Genomic DNA, 21,320 nt, shown 5'->3' on the forward strand with positions numbered 1-21,320 from the left:
TGAATAATGAAATAAATTTTGAGGAAAGGAAAGTATTGCCAGTTCTAGGTTAACCAAGATTGGATTAGTTTACTATTACTACTATTTAATGTCTGTTCTTTCCCCCCAAAGAAATTCACAAGTTCTTCCTTGCAGCTTTAAATCATTCGAGGTTAGAATTTAATTCATTTCTTAAAAATATAACCTATTTTTCTGCTTTGTTCTCAATTATGTTTTTGCTTTAGAATAAAGGAACATGAGGAAGAAGAGGAAAGAAGGAAAAAACATGAAGAAAAAGATGCTGAGGAAATAAAGCGACAGAATGCACTATATGAAATCGAAATGAGAAAAAAACTAGAAAAGAAAAAAGAAGAGATACATGAAAGCAAGAGACGGTTTCTTGTAAGTTGAAAATGCAGAATTTCCAAAAAGGTTCAAAGTCAAATGCCTAGCTTTTTAAATTGATACATAATATTTGTATATATTTATGGAATACATGTGGTATTTTGGTAGATGCATACATTATGTAATGATCAAGTAAGGAAATTTAAGGTATCGGTCATCTTGAACATTTATTATTTCTTTGTGTTGGGAACATTTCAAATCTTCTAGTTATTTTGAAACGTGCAATGTATTGTTAACTATAGTCCCCCCACTATACTATCAAACACTAGAAATTATTCCGTATGTCTAACTGTTAAGTTCATACATCCTTACCAGCTTCTGATAGAATAACTCATTCTAGTTCCTGCCTTCATTAGATCATTTTTTAGTTCCTACATAATGAGTGAGAACATAATACATTTGTCTTTCTGTGCCTGCAAATGCCTAACTTTTGATAATAAAAAATAGTGGAGTAGAAGATCTACTCCCAAGTTGCTATTAAGTTGGGATTCTTAGGGAATGCATACTTTTGTGATAGCTATATTTGCTGTGGTTTTATGTGCATGTGCTCTCATGCATGAACAAGAAAGAGAAAAGGGAAAATAAGATTTAAAAAAAATGAATTTATTTTCTTAAGAGTTATGAAGAATGAATGGGGTGATTTATATTTGGTGTCTGTTGCGCCATTATTATGTGCTCCACAAATGGAAATATTTTTGTCGCAGTTCACCACAGGGGCGTGTCTGGAGGGTCTCCTAGTCCTAGTGCCACTGCTCCCTAGTTCCAGGCTGGGGCTTTCCCTAGCACTGCTGAGGAGCCACCTTGTGCAGCTCAGCTCCTGGAGGGCAGAGGAGAGAGGCTGAGAGTGCCTGAAGGCTCAAGAGGAGGATAAGAGGATAAGGATAGAATTACGAGCAGTGCCTGAAAATGCCTAGCCTGTAGAGTCTGAGAAGGAAATTTATAATTAGGCGAATGTAGTATTGAAAGATGCAAATGGCATCTTGGAGGACTTACAATCATACAGAGGAGCTGACCATGAAATACAAGAAGCAATCCAGCAGCCAGCAGATGAAAAGTTGCAAGAGAAGGCATGGAGTGCATTTGTTCCACTGGCAGGCAAATTAAAGAAACTGTATGGATGTTCTCAGTGGTTAGAAGCAGCATTAAAAGGTCTTCAGGGAGCCTTGACAAGTAACCCATATTCTCCCACCCAGCATCTAGCACATGAACAGGCTTTTGCTAAAGAGTTTGCAGAAATTCTTCATTTCACATTCTGTTTTGATGAACTCAGGATGACAAATCCTGCTCTACAGAATGATTTCACCTATTATAAAAGAATATTGAGTTTTATGTGGATTAATAATGTACTGTCAGGCCAGACATAGTGGCTTCCGCCTGTAATCCTAACACTTTGGGAGGCTTAGGCAGGCATATCTCTTTGAGCTCAGGAGTTCGAGACCAGCCTGGCAACATGGTGAAACTCTGTGTCTATAAAAAGTACAAAAATTAGCCAAGCATGGTGGCACATGCCTGTGGTCCCAGCTACTCAGGGGGCTGAGGCTGGAGGATTGCTTGAGCCAGGAAGTGGAGGTTTCAGTGAGCCAAGATTGTGCCACTGCACTCCAGCCTGGGTGACAGAGCAAGACTCCATCTCAAATCAAATAAACAACCTAATGAGGCATCTTTTCGCTCTTGTGGCCCAGGCTGGAGTGCAATAGTGTGATCTCAGCTTACTGCAACCTCCGCCTCCCCAGTTCAAGCAACTCTCTTGCCTCAGCCTCCCGAGTTGCTGGGATTACAGGCTCATGCCACCACACCCATTTAATTTTTTGTATTTTTAGTAGACAGGGTTTCACTGTGTTGGCCAGGCTGGTCTTGAACTCCTGACCTCAGGTGATCCACCTGACTTGGCCTCCCAAAGTGCTGGGATTACAGGGGTGAGCCACTGGTGCCCAGTGCCCAGCCCCGTTTTTTTTTTTTTTTTTTTTTTGAGACAGAGTCTTGCTTTGTCGCCCAGGCTGGAGTGCATTGGTGCGATCTCAGCTCACTGCAATTGCTGCCTCCTGGGTTCAAGCAATCTTCTGCCTTAGCTTCGTAAGTAGCTGGGATTATAGGCATGCACCACCACACTTGGCTAAGTTTTATATTTTTTTAGTAGAGACAGGGTTTCAACGTGTTGGCCAGGCTGGTCTCAAACTCCTGACTTCGTGATTCTCTTACCTCGGCCTCCCAAAGTGCTGGAATTACAGGTGTGAGCCACTGTGCCTAGCCTGAAAAGTTGATTTTTTGAAAAGGCAAACAAAATTTACAACCCTCTAGTGAGATTAAGAAAAAAGGAGAATATCTAAATAAAAAAACTCAGAGATGAAAAGAGACATTACCACTGATGCTGCAGAAATTCAAAGGATCATTAGAGGCTACTATGAGGAACTATATGTCAATGAATTGGATAACCTAGAATACATATAGATAAGTTCCTAGACACATACAGCCTACCAAGATTGAACCATGAAAAAATCCAAAATCTGAGCAGACCGATAACAAGGGATGAGATTGAAACCGTAATAAAAAGTCTCCCAGTTAAAGAAAAGCCTGGGACCCAATGGCTTCATTACTGAATTCTAGCAAACCTGCAAAGAAGAACTAATACCAATCGTACTCAGACTACTCTGAAAAATAGAGGACGGAATACTTTCACACTCATTCTGTGATCCCAGTATTACCTGGATACCAAAACCAGACAAAGGAAAAAAAGAAAACTACAGGCCAGTGTCTCTGATGAATGTTGATGAAAAATCCTTAACAAAATACTAGCAAAGCCAGGCATGGTGGCTCATGCCTGTAATCCCAGCACTTTGGAGGCCAAGGTGGGCGGATCACCTGAGGTCAGGAGTTCAAGACCAGCCTGACCAACATGGTGAAACCGCATCTTAAAAAAAAAAAAAAGAAAAAAAAACTAGCAAACTGAATTCAACAATACATAAGAAAGATCATTCATCATGACCAAGTGGGATTTATCCCTGGGATGCAAAGATGGTTCAACATATGTAAATCAATTAATGTGATATAAAGGACAAAAACCATATGATCATTTCAATTGATGCTGAAAAATCGTTTGATAAAATTCAGTAGCTCTTCATGATAAAAATCCTCAAAAAACAGGATAGAAGGAATGTACTTCAACATAATCAAAGCCATATATGACAGACCCACAGCTAGAATCATGCTGAATGGGGAAAATTTGAAAGCCTTTCCTTTTTGGAACACAACAAAGATGTCCAGTGTCACAACTGTTATTCAACAGTGTACTGAAAGTCCTAGCTAGAGCAATCAGACAAGAGGATGAAGCAAAGGGCATCTAAAATAAAAAGAAAGAAGTCAAATTATCCCTGTTTGCAGATGATATGATCTTATATTTGGAAGGCCCTAAAGACAGTGCCAAAAAAGTATTAGAACTGATTAACAAATTCAGTAAGTTGCAGAACACAAAATCAGCACAAAAAAATGCCAACAGAAAACAGTCTGAAAAAGAAATCAAGAAAGTAATCCCATTTACAAGCTACAAATAAAATAAAATACCTAAGAATTAAGAAAATAAGTGAAAGATCTCTATCATGAAAACTATAAAACACTGATACAAGAAATTGAAAAAGATACAAAAAACGGAAAGATATTCCATGTTCATGGATCGGAAGAATCAGTACTGTTAAAATGTCCATACTGCTCAAAGCAAACTACAGAGTAAATGTAATCCTTGGCAAAATACCAATGACATTTTTCACAGAAATAAAAAAAAAATCCTAAAGTTTATATGGAACCACAAAAGACCCAGAATACCTAAAACTATCCTGAGCAAAAGAATGAAACTGGAGGAACCAAATTGCCTGACTTCAAATTATACTACAGAGACATAATAATCAAAACAGCATGGTATCAGCATGAAAAAAGATACATAGACCAACGGAATAAGAATACAGAACCCAGAAACAAATTTACACACCTCCAGTGAACTCATTTTCTTATTTTTAAGTGTTTTTTTTGTTTTGTTTTTTTTTTTGAGACGGAGTTTCACTCTTGTTACCCAGGCTGGAGTGCAATGGTGCAATCTCGGCTCACCGCAACCTCCACCTCCTGGGTTTAGGCAATTCTCCTGCCCCAACCTCCTGAGTAGCTGGGATTACAGGCACGTGCCACCATGCCCAGCTAAGTTTTTGTATTTTTAGTAGAGACGGGGTTTCACCATGTTGACCAGGATGGTCTCGATCTCTTGACCTCGTGATCCACCCACCTCAGCCTCCCAAAGTGCTGGGATTACAGGCTTGAGCCACCGCACCTGGCATTTTTAAGTGTTTATTTATTATAAAATTATTTTTGAGATGGAGTATTGCTCTATTGCCCAGTCTAGAGTCCAGGGGCATGATCTTGGCTTACTGCAACCTCTGCTTCCCAAGTTCTTGTGATTCTCCTGTCTCAGCCTCCCAAGTAGCTGGGAATAAGGCACCCACCACAATGCCCAGCTAATTTTTGTGTTTTTCAGTAGAGATGGAGTTTCACCATATTGGCCATGTCTGGTCTCAAATTCCTACCTCAAATGATCCATCTGCCTTGGCCTCCCAAAGTGCTAGGATTACAGGTATGAGCAGCCATCCCCAACCACCTACAGTGAACTCATTTTTTACAAAGGTGCCAAGAACATACATAGAGGAAAAGAAAGTCTCTTCAATAAATGGTGCTGGGAACACTGGGTATCCATATGCAGAAGAATGAAACTAGACCCCTGTCTCTCACCATATACAAAAATCAAGTTAGGCTAGGCACGGTGGCTCACACCTGTAATTCCAGCATGTTGGGAGGCCAAGGCAGGAGGATCACTGGAGGCCAGGAATTTAAGACCAGCCTGGGCAACATAGCAAGACCCCACCTCTCTCTCTCTATATATATATAAATCAAATCAAAGTGGATTAACGATTTAAATCGAAGAGCTCAAACTATGAAACTAAAATCCCTTGTTGAATTGTGAAGAAAACAATCACCACCCAAATCCCTTGTTGAATTTGTGAAGAAAACCTTGAAGAAACTCTTTAGGACATTGGACTGGGCAAAGATTTCTTGAGTAATACCCTGTAAGCACAGACAACTAAAGCAAAAAGGGACAAATGGGATCATATCAAGTTCAAAAGCTTCTGCACAGCAAAAGAAACAAAATAGTGAAGAGACAACCCACAGAATGGGACACAGTATTTGCAAATTATCCATCTAACAAGAGATTAATAACCAGAATATATAAGGAGCTCAAACAACTCAATAGAAGAAAAACCTCTAATAATCTGATTTTAAAATGGGCAAAGATATGAATAGACGTTTCTCAAAAGAAGACATACAAATGGTTAAGAGGTCGATATAGTTTGGCTGTATCCCTACCCAAATCTAATGTCGAATTGTAATTCCCAGTGTTTGGAGAGGGACCTGGTGGGATGTGATTGGATCAAAGGGGATTGGATTTCCTCCTTGCTGTTCTTATGATACTGAGTGAGTTCTCATGAGATCTGGTTGTTTAAAAATGTGTAGCACCTTCCCCTACACTCTCTTTCCTGCTGTCATGTGAAGATGTGCCTTGCCTCCCCTTTGCCTTCTACCATGATTGTAAGTTTCCTGAGCCCTCCACAGCCATGCTTTCTATACAGCCTGTGGGACTGTGAGTCAATTAAACCTCTTCTTTATAAATTACCCAGTCTCAGGTAGTTCTTCATAGCAGTGTGAGAACAGACCAGTACAGAAAATGGGTACTGGGAGTGGGGCATTGCTGTAAAGATACCTGAAAATGTGGAAGCAACTTTGGAACTGGGTTAAGAGACAGAGGTTGAAACATTGGATGGCTCACAAGAAGGCAGGAAAATGAGAGAAAGTTTGGAACTTCCTGGAGACTTGTTGAATGATTGTGACCAAAATGCTGATAGTGATATGGACAATGAAGTGCAGGCTAAGGTGGTATTAGATGCAGATGAGGAACTTACTGGGAACTGGAGTAAAGGTCACTCTTCCTATGCTTTAGTAAAGAGACTGGCAGACTGAGTCCCTGCTTTAGAGATACAGAGCAGGAATGTTTCTCACAGCACCCAAGTCACCTGTTGAATGCTTTGCTGCTTAGAACTTTTTTCTGCCAGATACCCTAAATCATCTCTCTCAAATTCAGAGTTCCACAGATCTCTAGGGCAGGGGCAAAATGCCACCAGTCCCTTTGCTAAAACATAACAAGAGTTACCTTTTCTCCAGTTCACAACAAGTTCCTCATCTCCATCTGAGACTATCTCAGCCTGGACCTTATTGTCCATATCGTTATCAGGCTTTTGGTCAAAGCCATTCAACAAGTATCTAGGAAGTTCCAACTTTCCCACATTTTCTTGTCTTCTTCTGAGCCCTGCAAACTGTTCCAACCTCTGCCTGTTACCCAGTTCCAAAGTCACTTCCATATTTTCAGGTAACTTTTCAACAACACCCCACTCTACTGGTACCAATTTACTGTATTAAATCAATTTTCATGCTGCTGATAAAGACATACCCAAGACTGGACAATTTATAAAAGAAAGAGGTTTAATTGGATTTATAGTTCCACATGGCTGAGTAAGCCTCACAGTCATGGTGAAAAGCAAGGAGGAACAAGTCACATCTTACATGGATGGCAGCAGGCAAAGAGAGAGCTTGTGCAGAAGAACACCACTTTATAAAACCATCAGATCTTGTGATACTTATTCATTATCATGGGACCAGTAAGGAGGAAACTGCCCCCATGATTCAATTATCTCCCACCGGGTCCCTCCCAGAACATGTGTGAATCATGGGAGTACAATTTGAGAGAAGACTTGGATGGGGACACAGAGCCAAACCATGTTAGCCACTGTCCTACAGACCCCAGAATGGTAGATGTGGCAACATCTTGCACTGTGCACATGGAAAAGCCTCAGGCACTCAACACTAGTCCATAAGAGCAGTCGAGGGGCCTGTACCCTGCAGAGCCACAGGGGTGGAACTGCCCAAGGCCACGGGAGCCCACCCCTTGCATCAGCATGCCCTGGATATGAGACATGGAGTCAAAGAAAATAATTTAGGAACTTTAAAATTTAATAACTGCCCTGCTGGGTTTCGGACTTGCATGGAGCCTGTAGGCCCTTTGTTTTGGCCAATTTCTCCCTTTTGAAACAGGAACATTTACCTAATGCCTGTATCTCCATTGTATCTTGAAATTAACTAACTTGTTATTGATTTTGTGGCCTCAAGTGGGAAGGATTCACTTGTCTCAGATGAGACTTTGGAGTTAGACTTTTGAGTTAATGCTGGAATGAGTTAAGACTTTTGGGGACTGTTGGAAAGGCATGATTGGTTTTGAAATATGAGAAGGACACGAGATTTGGGAGGGGTTAGGGGCAGAATGATTTGGTTTGGCTCTGTGTCGCCACCCAAATCCCTTGTTGAATTGTGATCCTGAGTGTTAGAGGTGGGGCCTGGTGGGAAGTGATTAGATCATGGGGGATGCTTTCTAATGGTTTAACACTATCTTCCTAGTGCAGTCTCGTAAGTGAATTCTCATGAGATTTGATTGTTTAAAAGTGTGTAGCACTTCCCTCTTCATGCTCTCTGTCTTGCCATCATGTGAAGACTGCTTACTTCCTTTCACCTTATGCCATGATCATGAGTTCCCTGAGGCCTCCCAATCATACTTCCTATACAGCCTGTGGAACTGTGAGACAGTTAAACCTGTTTTCTTCATAAATTACCCAGTCTCCGGTAGTTCTTGATAGCAAGTTGAGAATGGACTAATACAGCAGGTATTATAATACTCTATGACAGTAGAAGCATTTGCCAAAACTTCCTAACTTGATATAAAAGGTTGTATCAAAGTTTTTTTTTTTTTTTTAGCCTAATCTCGTAGACAAAGGTAACATACCTTACTGATTTTTTACTTATTTTATATTTTAAGATAGGATCTTGCTCTGTTGCCCAGGCTGGAGTACAGTGGCACAATCATGGCTCACTGAAGGCTTGACTTCCCAGGCTTAAGCGATTCTCCCACCTTAGCATCCTGAGTAGATAGGACTAGGCATATACCACTATGCCTGGCTAATGGGGTATGTGGTATAGGATGGTCTCAAATTCCTGAGCTCAAGTAGTCCTCCCGTCTTGGCCTCCCATAGTGCTGGTATTATAGGTGTGAGCTATCACAACTGGTGGGTATCAAAGTTCTTAAGGACCAACCTCCTGATAGTGTAGAATATCTTCTAAATGCTCTCTAGTACACAATAAAACATTTGAATGGTGAGACTACAAGCAAATTAAATCCATGCTGCAATAACAGTTCTGGAATAAGCACCTGTTGTAGACAGAAGACAGTGTTCTGCACTGACTGAGAATATAGTTTTTTAGTGATTGCAATTACCATGTCATTTTTCTTGCTTTTATGTCTTCCCCTGTTCCTCTTCCCTCCTTTAAGATCGTGTTCATATTCTTAAGACTTCTTTTCTATGTCTGTATGAGTAAAGTTATACTCTAAAGAGATATGGTCCTTTCAAACAGGTCACCTACAGTGGCTAATTATGCATTGGGGTCTCTACTGAAAAAAATTCTGTGACTTTTAACTAAACATTTTCAGATGTGAATTTTGGGGAAACAAACATTTAATACTGCTTCTCCTACATGGCAAAACTGCCTATTCTGCTATTTGAAAACCCCCAAATACTTTCTTTTCTACTATCACTTTTTCCATGTGCTGCCAAAATGAAAATATTTAAATTAAATGTATTGTACAAATGGTAGCCAACACAAGCTTTTTGTTTTTTAATTAGTAAGACTTTTGTTTAAAGTTTTAATTTTGCATTTTCACTTTTTTTGTAAGGGTATATGTTATGTGTTCAACCTTTGTTAACATTAAAAATTGTGATGTGTGCATAGAATATTACTTTCTAGGGATAAATCTCCCATTTCCTGAATCTTATGTCTTTTTCTTTCTTGGTTTACTCCCTCATCTTGATAAAATACACCTTTGAGTAGCTTCCTTAAGGAAGGGTGTATGGGAGGTAAAATTTTTGAATTGTCTGAAAAGCTTATCTTTTTAATTATTATTTTTTAAGGATCAGTATGATAGTATGAAAAGCTTATCTTTTAAAGTCATGCATGATTTATAATTTGATTGGTTAGAGAATTCTGGGTTCAGAATTCAGAATTTTGTATTCATTGTTTTATATTCCTCTGGCATCCAGGATTGCTATTGAAAAGCATGATGCCATTGATGATCTTCATCTAATATATGTAATCATTTTTACTTTTCTTTTTTTTGTTGTTTTGTTTTGAGATAGTTTCATCCTGCCTCCCTGGCTGGAGAGCAGTGGCAATGATGTTGGCTCACTGCTGCAACCTCTGCCTGCCGGGCTTAAGCACTTCTTGTGCCTCAGTCCCCCCAGTAGCTGGGACTACAGGTGTGTGCCACCATTTCTGGCTAATTTTTGTGTTTTTAGTAGAGACAGAGTTTTGCCATGTTGGCCAGGCTGGTCTTGAACTTCTGGCCTCAAGTGATCCATCCGACTTGGCCTCCCAAAGTGCTGGGATTATAGGTGTGAGCCCTCGCCCCCAGCCATTTTTTTTTCTTTTTCTTCTTTCTCTCTGTCTCTGAATGGTTTTAGGGTCCTCTCTCTATCTCTGGTGCTTTAAAATTTTACAGTGATGTGGCTTGAATGATGTACCTTCATTCATTTTTCTGGGCATTGAGTTGATGCTTTTATCTGGAAACTCATACTTCTTTCATCCTGAGAACTTTTATTGCTTTATTTCTTAGATAATTTTGTCCCCTCCTATTTTGTCTTTCTCTTGTTCTAGAATCCCTCTGATAGATATTGGACATTTTGAAATAATGCTGTAATTTTTAAGAATCTTTTCTCATAGTTAAGAGAAGACTTAAATGCATATGATAGAAAACCCAAAATAATATACAGGTTTAAAGTGGAGGGGTGTCTGGTAATGGCAGCTGTAGAGTTAACAGGCCTAGGACATCTTTTTCTTTCTTTTTTTTTTTTTAACTCTGTTATTTTATTTATTATTTATTTATTTATTTATTTTTTTATTTATTGAGATGGAGTCTTGTTCTGTCACCCAGGCTGGAGTGCAGTGATGTGATCTCTGCTCATTGCAACCTCCGCCTCCTGGGTTCAAACAATTCTCCCTGCCTCAGCCTCCCAAGTAGCTGGGATTACAGGCACCCACCACTATGCCCAGCTAATTTTTGTATTTTTAGTAGAGATGGAGTTTCACCATGTTGGCCAGGCTGGTCTCCAATTCCTGACCTCGGGTGATCCGCCTGCTTCAGCCTCCCAAAGTTCTGGGATTACAGGTATGAGCCACCATGCCCAGCCTACTCTGTTATTCTTTGTACATATGTGGCATCTTTTCTGAAGTTTGCCTCATGGCCCTGAATAGCTAATGGAGTTTCAGCCCTCATGTCCACATTCTGGGAAGCAAGAAAAAAGAAAAGTTGAAGGTCAAAAGAGAGTACTCTATTTCCTAACTCTCTGTTCTTCTCCTTCTCCTCCCCCTCCTCCTCCTCATCATCATGAGCTGTGATCATGTCACTGCACTCCAGCCTGGGTAACAGACACCCTGTTTAAATAACAGAATATACTAATATATCTATATACCCAGACTATTGTGCTCAATGGCATCGGTTTTTATGATGGCTAACTCAAGCTGAGATCATAGAACGTTTGCTAACAGGAACAGATTTTTACCTTTTGTTTTAAATACTAGTGACCTATTTGTAAAATTTTTCTTAGAATACATATCTGTATTTCCTTATATGTACGCAAAAGCAAACTCTGGACAAGAAACTAGCAACAGTGATTTAGTCTGGAGGGAGGATTAGGACAGGTTCTTGTTAGCTATTGATATGTTGAAAGATATTTTTCTTTGTGATAAGTTAATATACAGTTTTTCCCCCAAGGAACATATGCAGGATAAACATATAATCAAAGCTGTAGAACAGCAGCAGCAAGAGGAAGAAGATGAAAAGATTAGAAAATTTATCAAAGCAAAAAAGCGTCTTATACAAATGAGAAAAGAAAAAGAAGCTGAAACACACAGGTAAGCTTTAATAATGTTTGTAATAAAGTACTATGATTTTATGATTATTATGAGAGTAGTCTTTAAGAACAGAGATCTTATTTTATATATGACTAGACCATTCAGTGACTTGATTTCCGTTTGGGACGTGGGTGTGAGGACTATCTATCATCTTGTAGATAGTCAGAAACGCTGATCTGCTGTCCCAGAGGAATATGAGCTGAAGATGGCTTTGTGAGCCATTGCTATGTAAGTGGTAGTTGGAGTTATGGATACAGATGAGCTCACCTAGGGTGAGTAGTAAGAAATGAAGGTGGCATGGTCCCTAGAGAACTCCATTGAAAAGTCAAATGGAAAAATAAGATAATGTGAAAACCAAAGAAGAGTTTCCAGAGATTGGAGGAAAACCAGGGAAACATCAGAGAGAAGTCTCAGTAAGAAGGGAGCAGTCATCAGTGTTAGGTCAGTAATGGGATTAAGTACAATTTTGAAAATGAAGTATTCATCAGATTTAGAGGACATTGCTTATATTAGTGAGCAGTTTGGTATGGGGTGTCGAGATAAAAGTAGGAGGCCAGATTGCACTACAGGGTGTTTCTCTCTAAATCATGCTTCCCCTTGTGCAAAATCCTCTGAGGGCTTTACATCTCAGAGTCTCTACAATGGCCCAGAAGGCTCTCCACCTACCCAAGTTTCCATCTTCCCAGTTCATCCCTCCAGCATTATCCCTCAGACCTCTTCTCTTACTATTCTCTCCTCTCCCTCTTCTCACTTGCACTGGACTTGCCTCTGCCTGCTCTAGGGAATGCTCACCTACAGAGAGCACATAACTTGCTTTATTAACTCTTTCAGATCTGTACTTAAATTTTACCTTCTCATTGAAGCTTTCTCCGACTACCTTATCTAAAATTATACCCCCTCCCCAATTGCTTATCACTTTACCTGTGTTCCCTGCACTCGTTGCTTGATATGTATTTTTTAAATTACTTATTTTGTTTAGTGTCCCTCTCCTCCAGCAATCATGAAAGCTCCATTAGGGCAGAGATTCTTATTTTTATTAAAACATTTTTCTTTAGAGCTGAGGTCTTGCTATGTTGCCCAGGCTGGAGGACAATGACTCTTTACAGATGTGATCACAGTGCCCTGTAGCCTAAACCTCATAGCTTCAAGGGATCCTTCTGTCTTAGCCTCTTGAGTAGCTGGAACTATAGTACGCACCACCATACCCAACTTCTAATGTTTTTGTTCACTGGTATATCCGTCCCCAGCAACTGGAATAGTGTCACGCACATAGTAAGCAATCAATGCAACTGTTTAAAATAATTTTTTTTTTCAATTCTGAAATGTCACCTTTTCTTTGAAGGCTTTTTTTTTCCTTTGTCCATATCATTTTCTAGCTTTCTCATGGTTACTACCCTTTGCCTTGTATAACTATAAATATATTTGCATAAATGTCTTTTCTCCAGTTTAAGTTGTCATTTTCTTGGAGTATGCACTGTATCCTTTCTCATTATTTCTCACATGCTGCTTTGCAAATTCACTCAATAAGTGAATTTGTCACAACAAAATTTTTTATACAATTGCATAAAAATGCCGTTTAACAAAATGTATTTATTTAATTTAAAAATATGGAACGCTTCACAAATTTGCCTGTCATCTTTCACAAATTTGCCTGTCATGCTAATCTTCTCTGTATCGCTCCAGTTTTAGTATATGTGCTGCCAAAGCGAGCACCAAAATGTATTTATTCTTATGATATGCCAGGCACATGCTTGGCTCTTAACTAGAAAGAGGACCCATTCCATTTCTGACCTGAGGAATCTCATGGTGAATTTGAGAGGCTAAAGCAGGAGGATTACTTGAGGCCAGGAGTTTGAAACCAGTCTGGCCAGCATAGCAAGATCCTGTCTTTTTTTTTTTTTTTTTTTTTTTAAAGGAAACTTATAGTGTAAAGGGAGAGAGAAATTTAAACAGAGCAAGTCAAAGAAGTGCTATGAATAAATTCCACACAGGTATTGAGGTGATGGATATTTAGGATTTCGATAACTTTTATTAGGTTATTTTCTAGATTTTATTTAAATGAAAGCCTTTTATAGCCCCAGCCTCCAGTGATAGAGTAAGCAGGGTAGTCTGATAAAGTACTGAAATATTTTCTGTAGCCAGGTGCAGTGGCTCATGCCTGTAATCCCAGCACTTTGGGAGCCGAGACAGGTGGATCACTTGAGGTCAAGAGTTCGAGACAAGCCTGGGCATATGGTGAAACCTCCTCTCTACTAAAAATACACAAATTAGCTGGGCCTGGTGATGGGTGCCTACAATCCCAGCTACTCAGGAGACTGAGGCAGGAGAATTGCTTGAACCTGGGAGGCGGAGGTTGCAGTGACCCAAGATCTTGCCACTGCACTCCAGGCTGGGTGACAGTGAGACTCCGTCTCAAAAACATTTTTTTTTCTTTAATTTTTTCTTAATACGGTCTCACTCTGTCACTCAGGTTGGAGTACAGTGGTACACAGCTCACTGCCACCTTGAACCCCTGGGCTCAACCAATCCTCTGGCCTCAGCCTCCCGATGCAAGTGGGAGTCCCCAGCTAGGGACTACAGGTGTGCACCACCACACTTCGTTAATTTTTTAAAACAATTTTTTGGGCCGGGCGTGGTGGCTCACGCCTGTAATCCCAGCACTTTGGGAGGCCGAGGCAGGTGGATCACGAGGTCAAGAGATCGAGACCATCCTGGTCAACATGGTGAAACCCCATCTCTACTAAAACTACAAATAATTAGCTGGGCATGGTGGCGCATGCTTGTAATCCCAGCTACTCAGGAGGCTGAGGCAGGAGAATTGCCTGAACCCAGGAGGTGGAGATTGCGGTGAGCCGAGATGGCGCCATTGCACTCCAGCCTGGGTAACAAGAGTGAAACTCTGTCTCAAAAAAAAAAAAAAAAAAAAAAAAAAAATTTGTAGAGATGAGGTCTTGCCATCTTACCCAAGCTGGTCTCTAACTCCTGAGCTCAAGTGATCCTCCCACCTCAGCCTCCCAGAGTGTTGGAATTAGAGGCATGAGCTACCATACCTGGCCTAAAATGTTTTTCAATGTGGATAATTTTAAGATCTTATTTCTTACATAGACATACACACACAGAGACATATGTATTATACATATAACATTATAGATATAACATGTATAATACATATATGTATTAATGTGTTTTATATATTATACATATTACTCTTTTTAAATTTTTAGAATACATGTTACTTTACAGTTAAAAAATAATTTCCACTTATAAAATAATCAATGTATGTAAGGAGCAGTGGGGCTCCTGTTGGTTTTGTAAGAGACTGTAAAGTATTTCAGACTCCCTAATTAAATTATCTTGGCTCCACTGGACATCTGTTCATGAAGATTTGACAAGTATGATTATTTTGTTATAGGCTTATGGAGGAACGAAGGGAAAGAATACATAACTTCTTGAGTGAACTAATGAAAGAGAAACTTGACAATGAAGATATGATTATTGCTAGAGATATTGCAGAAGCTGATGCTGAATGGGAAAAAAGAGAAAGAGAAAAAGATGAAAAAAGCAAAGCAGAATTAAAAGCAATTGCAGAATATAGAGCCATTGTGGTAAACAATTCAATTATGAAAATAAAAACAGAAAGACAGAGTTAGGGTCTTTCTACTGTGGTTTCCATCCCATCTGCCTCTCTAACCAAAAACTAGGCAAGATGTTAAAAACAACGTATGAATTATCTTCCTATGTTTTTGAAATTGGACAATGTTTACTTCCTAACAAAGATGACAATCAGTTACAAATAAGATATTTATAGATGCAAAATAATAATCTTTTCTGTTTCAGAACCATCTGAAATGCAAAGGTTATTTATTTGGTATACTTTGCATTTGTATGTTTTAAAGACAAACCACATAAAATTATCCTATTACATTTCTGTTTTTTAATCTTTCAAAACTTATATCCTACATGACTGATTATCTTAATATTTAATTTGGGTAGTTTATACACATTAGAACAATTAATTTTCTACTTACATGTATTTCCCTTCCTTGAGATCTTTTCTTTTCCTGTGTTTTCTTTTTCAAGCCAATAAAGATTGTCCTTTCTCGCTTGGGTATATTCTGATATTCAGGAAATAGAATAAAAACCAAAGTAAACTGGCCTCATGGGAACTACCCCAGAGGTGTGCAGTTTTCTCCTGCTTTGCTCCTGGCTGACTCTCCTCTGCTTGCAGCTCTCTAACTCTGTGCCTTTTTAGACAGGACTGGTTGCTAAAACAGGTTTTAATTTGTTTCCTTTGCCTGTAAACATCTAGATGAAAAATAAAGAGGAAGAAGAAAGACAAAGAAAAATAGAGGCTAAAGAACAATTGCTGGCTGTCATGAAAGCAGATCGGATTTTCTGGGAACATGAAAAGGAGAAAAAATGCAAAGCTGATAAAAAACACCGAGAAGTTCAAGATGCCCATATTCAGCAAATGGTAATTATTCCTGAATGTTTATACTTACTTTAACGATAAGTATATAATACAGAATTCATGCTAGTTTTCTATATCCCAGGTAGTTTGTCAGGTAAGAAAAAATGGTCATTGTGGTTATGACACAATAAAATATATTTAAAATGTGAGGTTAGTTTCTATCTCCAGTGAAGTTCACAGGCGAGTTTTATCTTTTAAATGAATGTTTATCCGTCTTTAGTGTCTATTAGGCTCTAGTAAATATTAAAGAAAATACAAATGAATGTAGCAGGCCATAATGCTCATCTTCGTTTACTTTTTTCCCACATCTCAGATACTATGATTGGGATCTCATAGGTTTCAGATTTGAAGTGAATGGAGATAGCAGATTTTAAGAGATGTGTAGAGGATCTGGCATCCAATCATTTGTAACTAAAACTTGTTTTCAAACTGGCTGTGCCATCTTCCATTCCTACCAGCAACGTATGCAAGCACAGCTTACTACACATACTCACCAACACTTGATATTGTCATACCTTAACTCTTCTGGTATAGTGGTATCTCATGACTTTATTTTACATTTCTCTAACGGCCAAAGATAATGGATATCTATGCACATCCTTGCTAGCCATTTGTATACCTTCTTTTATGAAGTGTCTATTTAAAAGTGTTGCCAGTTTTTAATTGGGTTGTTTTCTTAATGCTGAGGTTTTTTAAATTGATTTTTAGTGTGGTAAAATATACGTAACATAAAAAACGCCATTTCAAGCACAGTTAAGTGTATAGTTCAGAGGCATTAAGTACATTCACACTGATCATCGCTACTGTACATCTCCAGGATTTATCATCACCCTGTACTAAAACTGTACATGTTAAACTGTAACTTCCATCCCCTCTTTCCTACAGTCTGGGTAACTTCTGTTCTACTTTCTGTCTCAATGAGTTTGATTATTCTAGATACCTCATATAAGTGGAATCAGACAATATTTGTCCTTTTCTGTGTGGCTTATTTTACTTAACATGTCTTCAGCGTTCTTCCATGTTGTAATGTATCTGTAAATCACTTTCATTACTTTTTAAAGCTGAGTAATATTCCATTGTGTATATGTACCATATTTTGTTTATCCCTACATTCATCAATGTATATTTGGGTTGTTTCTATCTTTGGCTTTTGCAAATGTTTTTGTGAACACTGTTATATAAATATTTGTTCAAGTATCCACTTTGAATTCTTTTGGTTATATAGCAAAAGAAAAAAAAGAGTGGAAATTCTGAATCATGTTAATTCTATGTTTAATATTTTGAGATGTCATAATGTTTTCTACAATAGCTGCACTATTTTACATTCCCACCAGCAATGCACAAGGATTTCGCCAAACAACACTTGTTTTTCTTCTTTTTATTTAATAGCCATTGCTATTGGTTTGAAGCAGTGTGTCCTTGTAGCCTAATGATTAGTGATGTGCGGTATCTTTTAATGAACTTTTGTATGTCTTCTTTGGAGAATGCATATTCCAATCCTTGCCCATTTTTGTTTTTTTCTTTATTTGGGATGGAGTTTTGCTGTCACCCAGGCTGGAGTGCTGTGGTGCAATCTTGGCCCATTGCAACCTCCACCTTTAGGGCTCAAGCAATTCTTTTGCCTCAGCCTCCCAAGTACCTGGGATTATAGGTGCCCACCACACCAGGCTAATTTTTGTATATTTAGTAGAGATGGGGTTTCACCATGTCGGCCAGGCCAGTCTTGCACTCCTGACCTCAAATGATCTGCCTGCCTTGGCCTCCCAAAGTGCTAGGGTTACAAGCATGAGCAAATGTGCCCGGCCTCCATTTTTGAATTGGATTTTTTGTTGTTGGGTTTTAGAAGTTTTAAAAATATTCTGTATATCATGAAATATATGATTTGCAAATGTCTTCTCCATCCCATGAGTTACCTTTTCACTCTGTTGATATCTTTGATGTATAAAAGTTTAATTTCTGGCTGGGTGCCAAAATATAGTTTGCTGTTTTAATCAGGATCAAATAAGATCAGTATTTGGAATCCTTCTGATTTACTTGTTGAAGTCTTCAAGAAGTTTTCATGATCAAATACTTGGTTCTTCTTAGATATAATTTTTAAAGAAAAGTCAGAATAAATACTTGATTTTTTCTGCCTTATTTTCCAGTTTTCAGGATAATTAGCTATTATCTTCCAAATGTGCTTGTTACTTTATCTGTTAGCTTTTTTAGGATTTTAAACTTAATTTTTTGGAGACTTTTCTTTATAAATTTGTATTTATGCTTAATGCACATCAAATGTGAGGTACCAATCATATGTTCATCATAGTAATTATTTCCTTCCATTGTCACTTCCATTCTGTGCTTCAAATGGTTCTTTCTGTTTCCTCAATATTTTTCTACAAACGTTTACTAAACTAACATATCTGAATTGCTGCATTTTGCCTTTGATGAGAGATAGATTTTAGTCCTTTTTTTTTTTACTTTTTCCCCAGCCTTATTGACATTTTCTACTTTTTAAAACTTTGGTATTTTATCCCCAATTTCACAAACAGTATGTAAACTTGATTTTGAATTGTAGCACTCAATAATGAAAATTTTGATATTTCACATTAGTATGGTTGTTCTGTTCCATCAAAAATTTAAATTTATGGTAGGTATCAGGTTTGGGCTACTGTTTTATGCCAACATTTTGGATTGTGAGAACTATTTTTATAAAAATTAAATATAATCCTAAGTAGAAACAAAGTAAGTTATTTCATTATTTATTTATTTTTGAGACAGAGTCTTTCTCTGTTGCCCAGGCTGGAGTGCAGTGGCGTGATCTCAGCTCACTGCAACCTCCGCCTCTGAGGTTCAAGCAATTCACTGCCTCAGCCTCCCCAGTAGCTGGGATCGCAGGTGCGTGCCACCACACCCAGCTAATTTTTGTATTTTTAGTAGAGATGGGGTTTCACTATCTTGGCCAGGCTGGTCTTGATCTCCTGACCTCGTGATCCACTCGCCTTGGCATTCCAACATGCTAGGATTACAGGCGTGAGTCACCGCACCCGACCAGTAACTGTTATTTTAGAAAATAAACTCAGCATTTCTTAAAATGCCACAGAGAATACAAAATGAAAAGTTGCCAACTTTTCATCACAGAAAAGCCATAATCTCATCCAATGTAAATTAATATAAGCAATTAAAAGACAAAATTTTTATAAAATGGTAAATTGGCTTTTGGCAAATTGCCTACTTACTTCACTCAGTGCTTATCAACCTACATTGACAAATGTCACTCGTTCCAATTTCAAATTTTTGGGAAATAGATAATATAAATGGTTTAATTTAGTCCAGAATTCACTCCTGATTTAATCTTATGTGGCTGGGGACGTGGTATATTGGGCTGACCCAGCACTGTAGAACTGAGTGAATTCCTCCAGAATAGTGGGTAGGTGGAGACAATGGTGGGTATGTATACTAACTCGCCAGAGTTCACATCTTCTAAGTGGTTGAAACAGGATTCTAACCTCAGTTACCTGACTTTTATTTAAATTTCTTACTTTCTGTTATTTCACTATGTTGTTTCTTCGAAAATGTATTACATAGGGCTATAGATAAAGGTTTCATTCAGCCACTACTTTGAGCATGATGCTATTCTAAGAAGCATAGGAGAGTTTCTGAAATAAATGATAGTATATAGTTGTCAAATCAGAACTCGTAAAACATCAATGATTTTAGAAAATTATACCTACATTTTCAAATGCTACCTATATTTAAAAAGTTCATGTTCTTAACCAATATTAAATTTCCTTTCTTTCCCAAATAGGCCAAAAATAAGTTTAATGCAAAGCAAGCAAAACAAGCAGAATTAGATTATTACAGACTTACTGAAGCTCTTGTGGCTGTAAAGGAGAAAGAATTTCAGGACTATGCCAGAGAGGTAATTGAACTAGAATCGGAAACAACAAATAAATATATTTACCCTCTTGTAAAAGCTGTACAGGAAGGACCTGGAGGTGGCCATGGACCAGTGTTTGTGGACAGAGGTGGAATAAGACCCAGCTATCAGGCAAATGATATTATTGGAGTCCAGCTCCCTTTTTATAACCCTCAGGGACCAAAATATAATTTTCAAAAGTCAAAGAGAAGGCTAGGTTTTACATGGTAGAAAAAAATTTTTAACATTGAGAAGACTTAAGTTGTAGCATATATGAGCTACAAATGTAAATGGATTATATACTTATAATTTCTGTTAATAAACTGTTCTCCATCTAAGTACAATTATGTCTGATTTAATTGACTCTTCACAGTATTTCTTTTGTGTATATATAAAACCCCAATTTTGAGATTCCTTTTTTAAACTGAGGTAAAATACACAGGTAAAATTTACTTCTTAAATGTATATTCAGTGGTATTAAATACATTCACAATATTGTGTAGCCATGAGTATTGTGTAGTTCTAGAATTTTTCAGTGCTCTGACTGGAAACCCTGGACTCATTAAGTGGTCACTCCCCATTCACCTTGCCCACAGCCCCTGGTAACTGTTGATCTGCTTTACCTATACTGGGTATTTTGAATAAACAATCATACCGTGGCCTTTTGTGTCTGGCTTATTTCACTTAGCATTTTTTCAAGGTTCATCCATGTTGTGCCATATATAAGTGCCTCAATTCTGTTAATAATATTCTTGATATATTTCTTTTCTCCTCAGAAGAAATTCATATGCTTGTTTTGTCCTTCAGTAGTTAGTATCAAATAATTACATCCAGCATTATTACACTAATGTGATTACTGAATGAAGTTTAAGACTTCTTTGTGGGGGGAAGGGATCCAAAATGGCCAAGTAGGAGCAGCTCTGGATTGCAGCTCCCAGCGGGAGTGCAGAGGGTGAGTGGATGCTGCATTTCCAGAGGGATTTTTATTGCCCACAGACCAGGAGATTCCCGGGTGGAGGATGGCCACGGGTCTCCAGCGTGGCTGTTTCCACCAGCGCAGCAGGTCTCTCCACACAAAAACTCAGACAGGTCTGGGTGCCATTTCAGCTGGTGCCTGGAGGACCTGAGAGACAGAGTCGCCCATTCAACTGATAAAAAGGGGACTGAAATAGGGAGCCAGGACAGAAGATTACCGGGTCAAAAAGTGCCACGAGTCTCCAGCGCAGCTGTTTCAGCCAGCACAGTGGGTCTCTACACAAAATCTCACACAAATCTGGGCGCCTTTTCAACAGGCGACTGGAACGCCTGGGAGAGTTGCTCGTTAAACTGAAAAAAGGGACTGAAACAGGGAGCCAGGCCAGGAGATTCCCGGGTAAAAAGTGCCACGAGCCCCTAGTACAGCTGTTTCAGTCGGCGCAGCAGGTCTCTGCACAAGAACTCACACAAATCTGGGTGCCATTTAAACTG

At 38.7% G+C, this 21,320-nt stretch overlaps 1 protein-coding gene and 1 non-coding gene across 4 annotated transcripts in view; one reads left to right on the forward strand and one right to left on the reverse strand.

Annotated features, from left to right (window-relative positions):
• The window catches only part of CCDC173 (coiled-coil domain containing 173), a 43,241-nt gene extending 22,729 nt beyond the window's left edge, over positions 1 to 20,512 (forward strand). For 2 of the 3 annotated variants that reach the window (XM_032293039.1, XM_032293038.1), the window contains 5 exons: positions 225 to 381; positions 11,345 to 11,484; positions 14,897 to 15,089; positions 15,794 to 15,958; positions 19,743 to 20,512. In XM_032293039.1, the coding sequence (XP_032148930.1) occupies positions 225 to 381; positions 11,345 to 11,484; positions 14,897 to 15,089; positions 15,794 to 15,958; positions 19,743 to 20,084 (997 nt within the window). In that variant the 3' untranslated portion in view covers positions 20,085 to 20,512. The remainder of the gene's footprint in view (positions 1 to 224; positions 382 to 11,344; positions 11,485 to 14,896; positions 15,090 to 15,793; positions 15,959 to 19,742) is intronic. The other variant, XM_032293040.1, reaches the window with a different exon arrangement.
• On the reverse strand, positions 13,086 to 13,197 carry LOC116561274. The gene has a single exon (XR_004273367.1). It is a non-coding gene; the product is annotated as a U6 spliceosomal RNA (small nuclear RNA).
• Positions 20,513 to 21,320: the final 808 nt, after the last annotated feature.

Source organism: Sapajus apella, unplaced genomic scaffold, assembly GCF_009761245.1.
Source record: "Sapajus apella isolate SASKATOON/1434 unplaced genomic scaffold, GSC_monkey_1.0 scaffold28, whole genome shotgun sequence".
Lineage (NCBI taxonomy): Eukaryota > Metazoa > Chordata > Mammalia > Primates > Cebidae > Sapajus > Sapajus apella.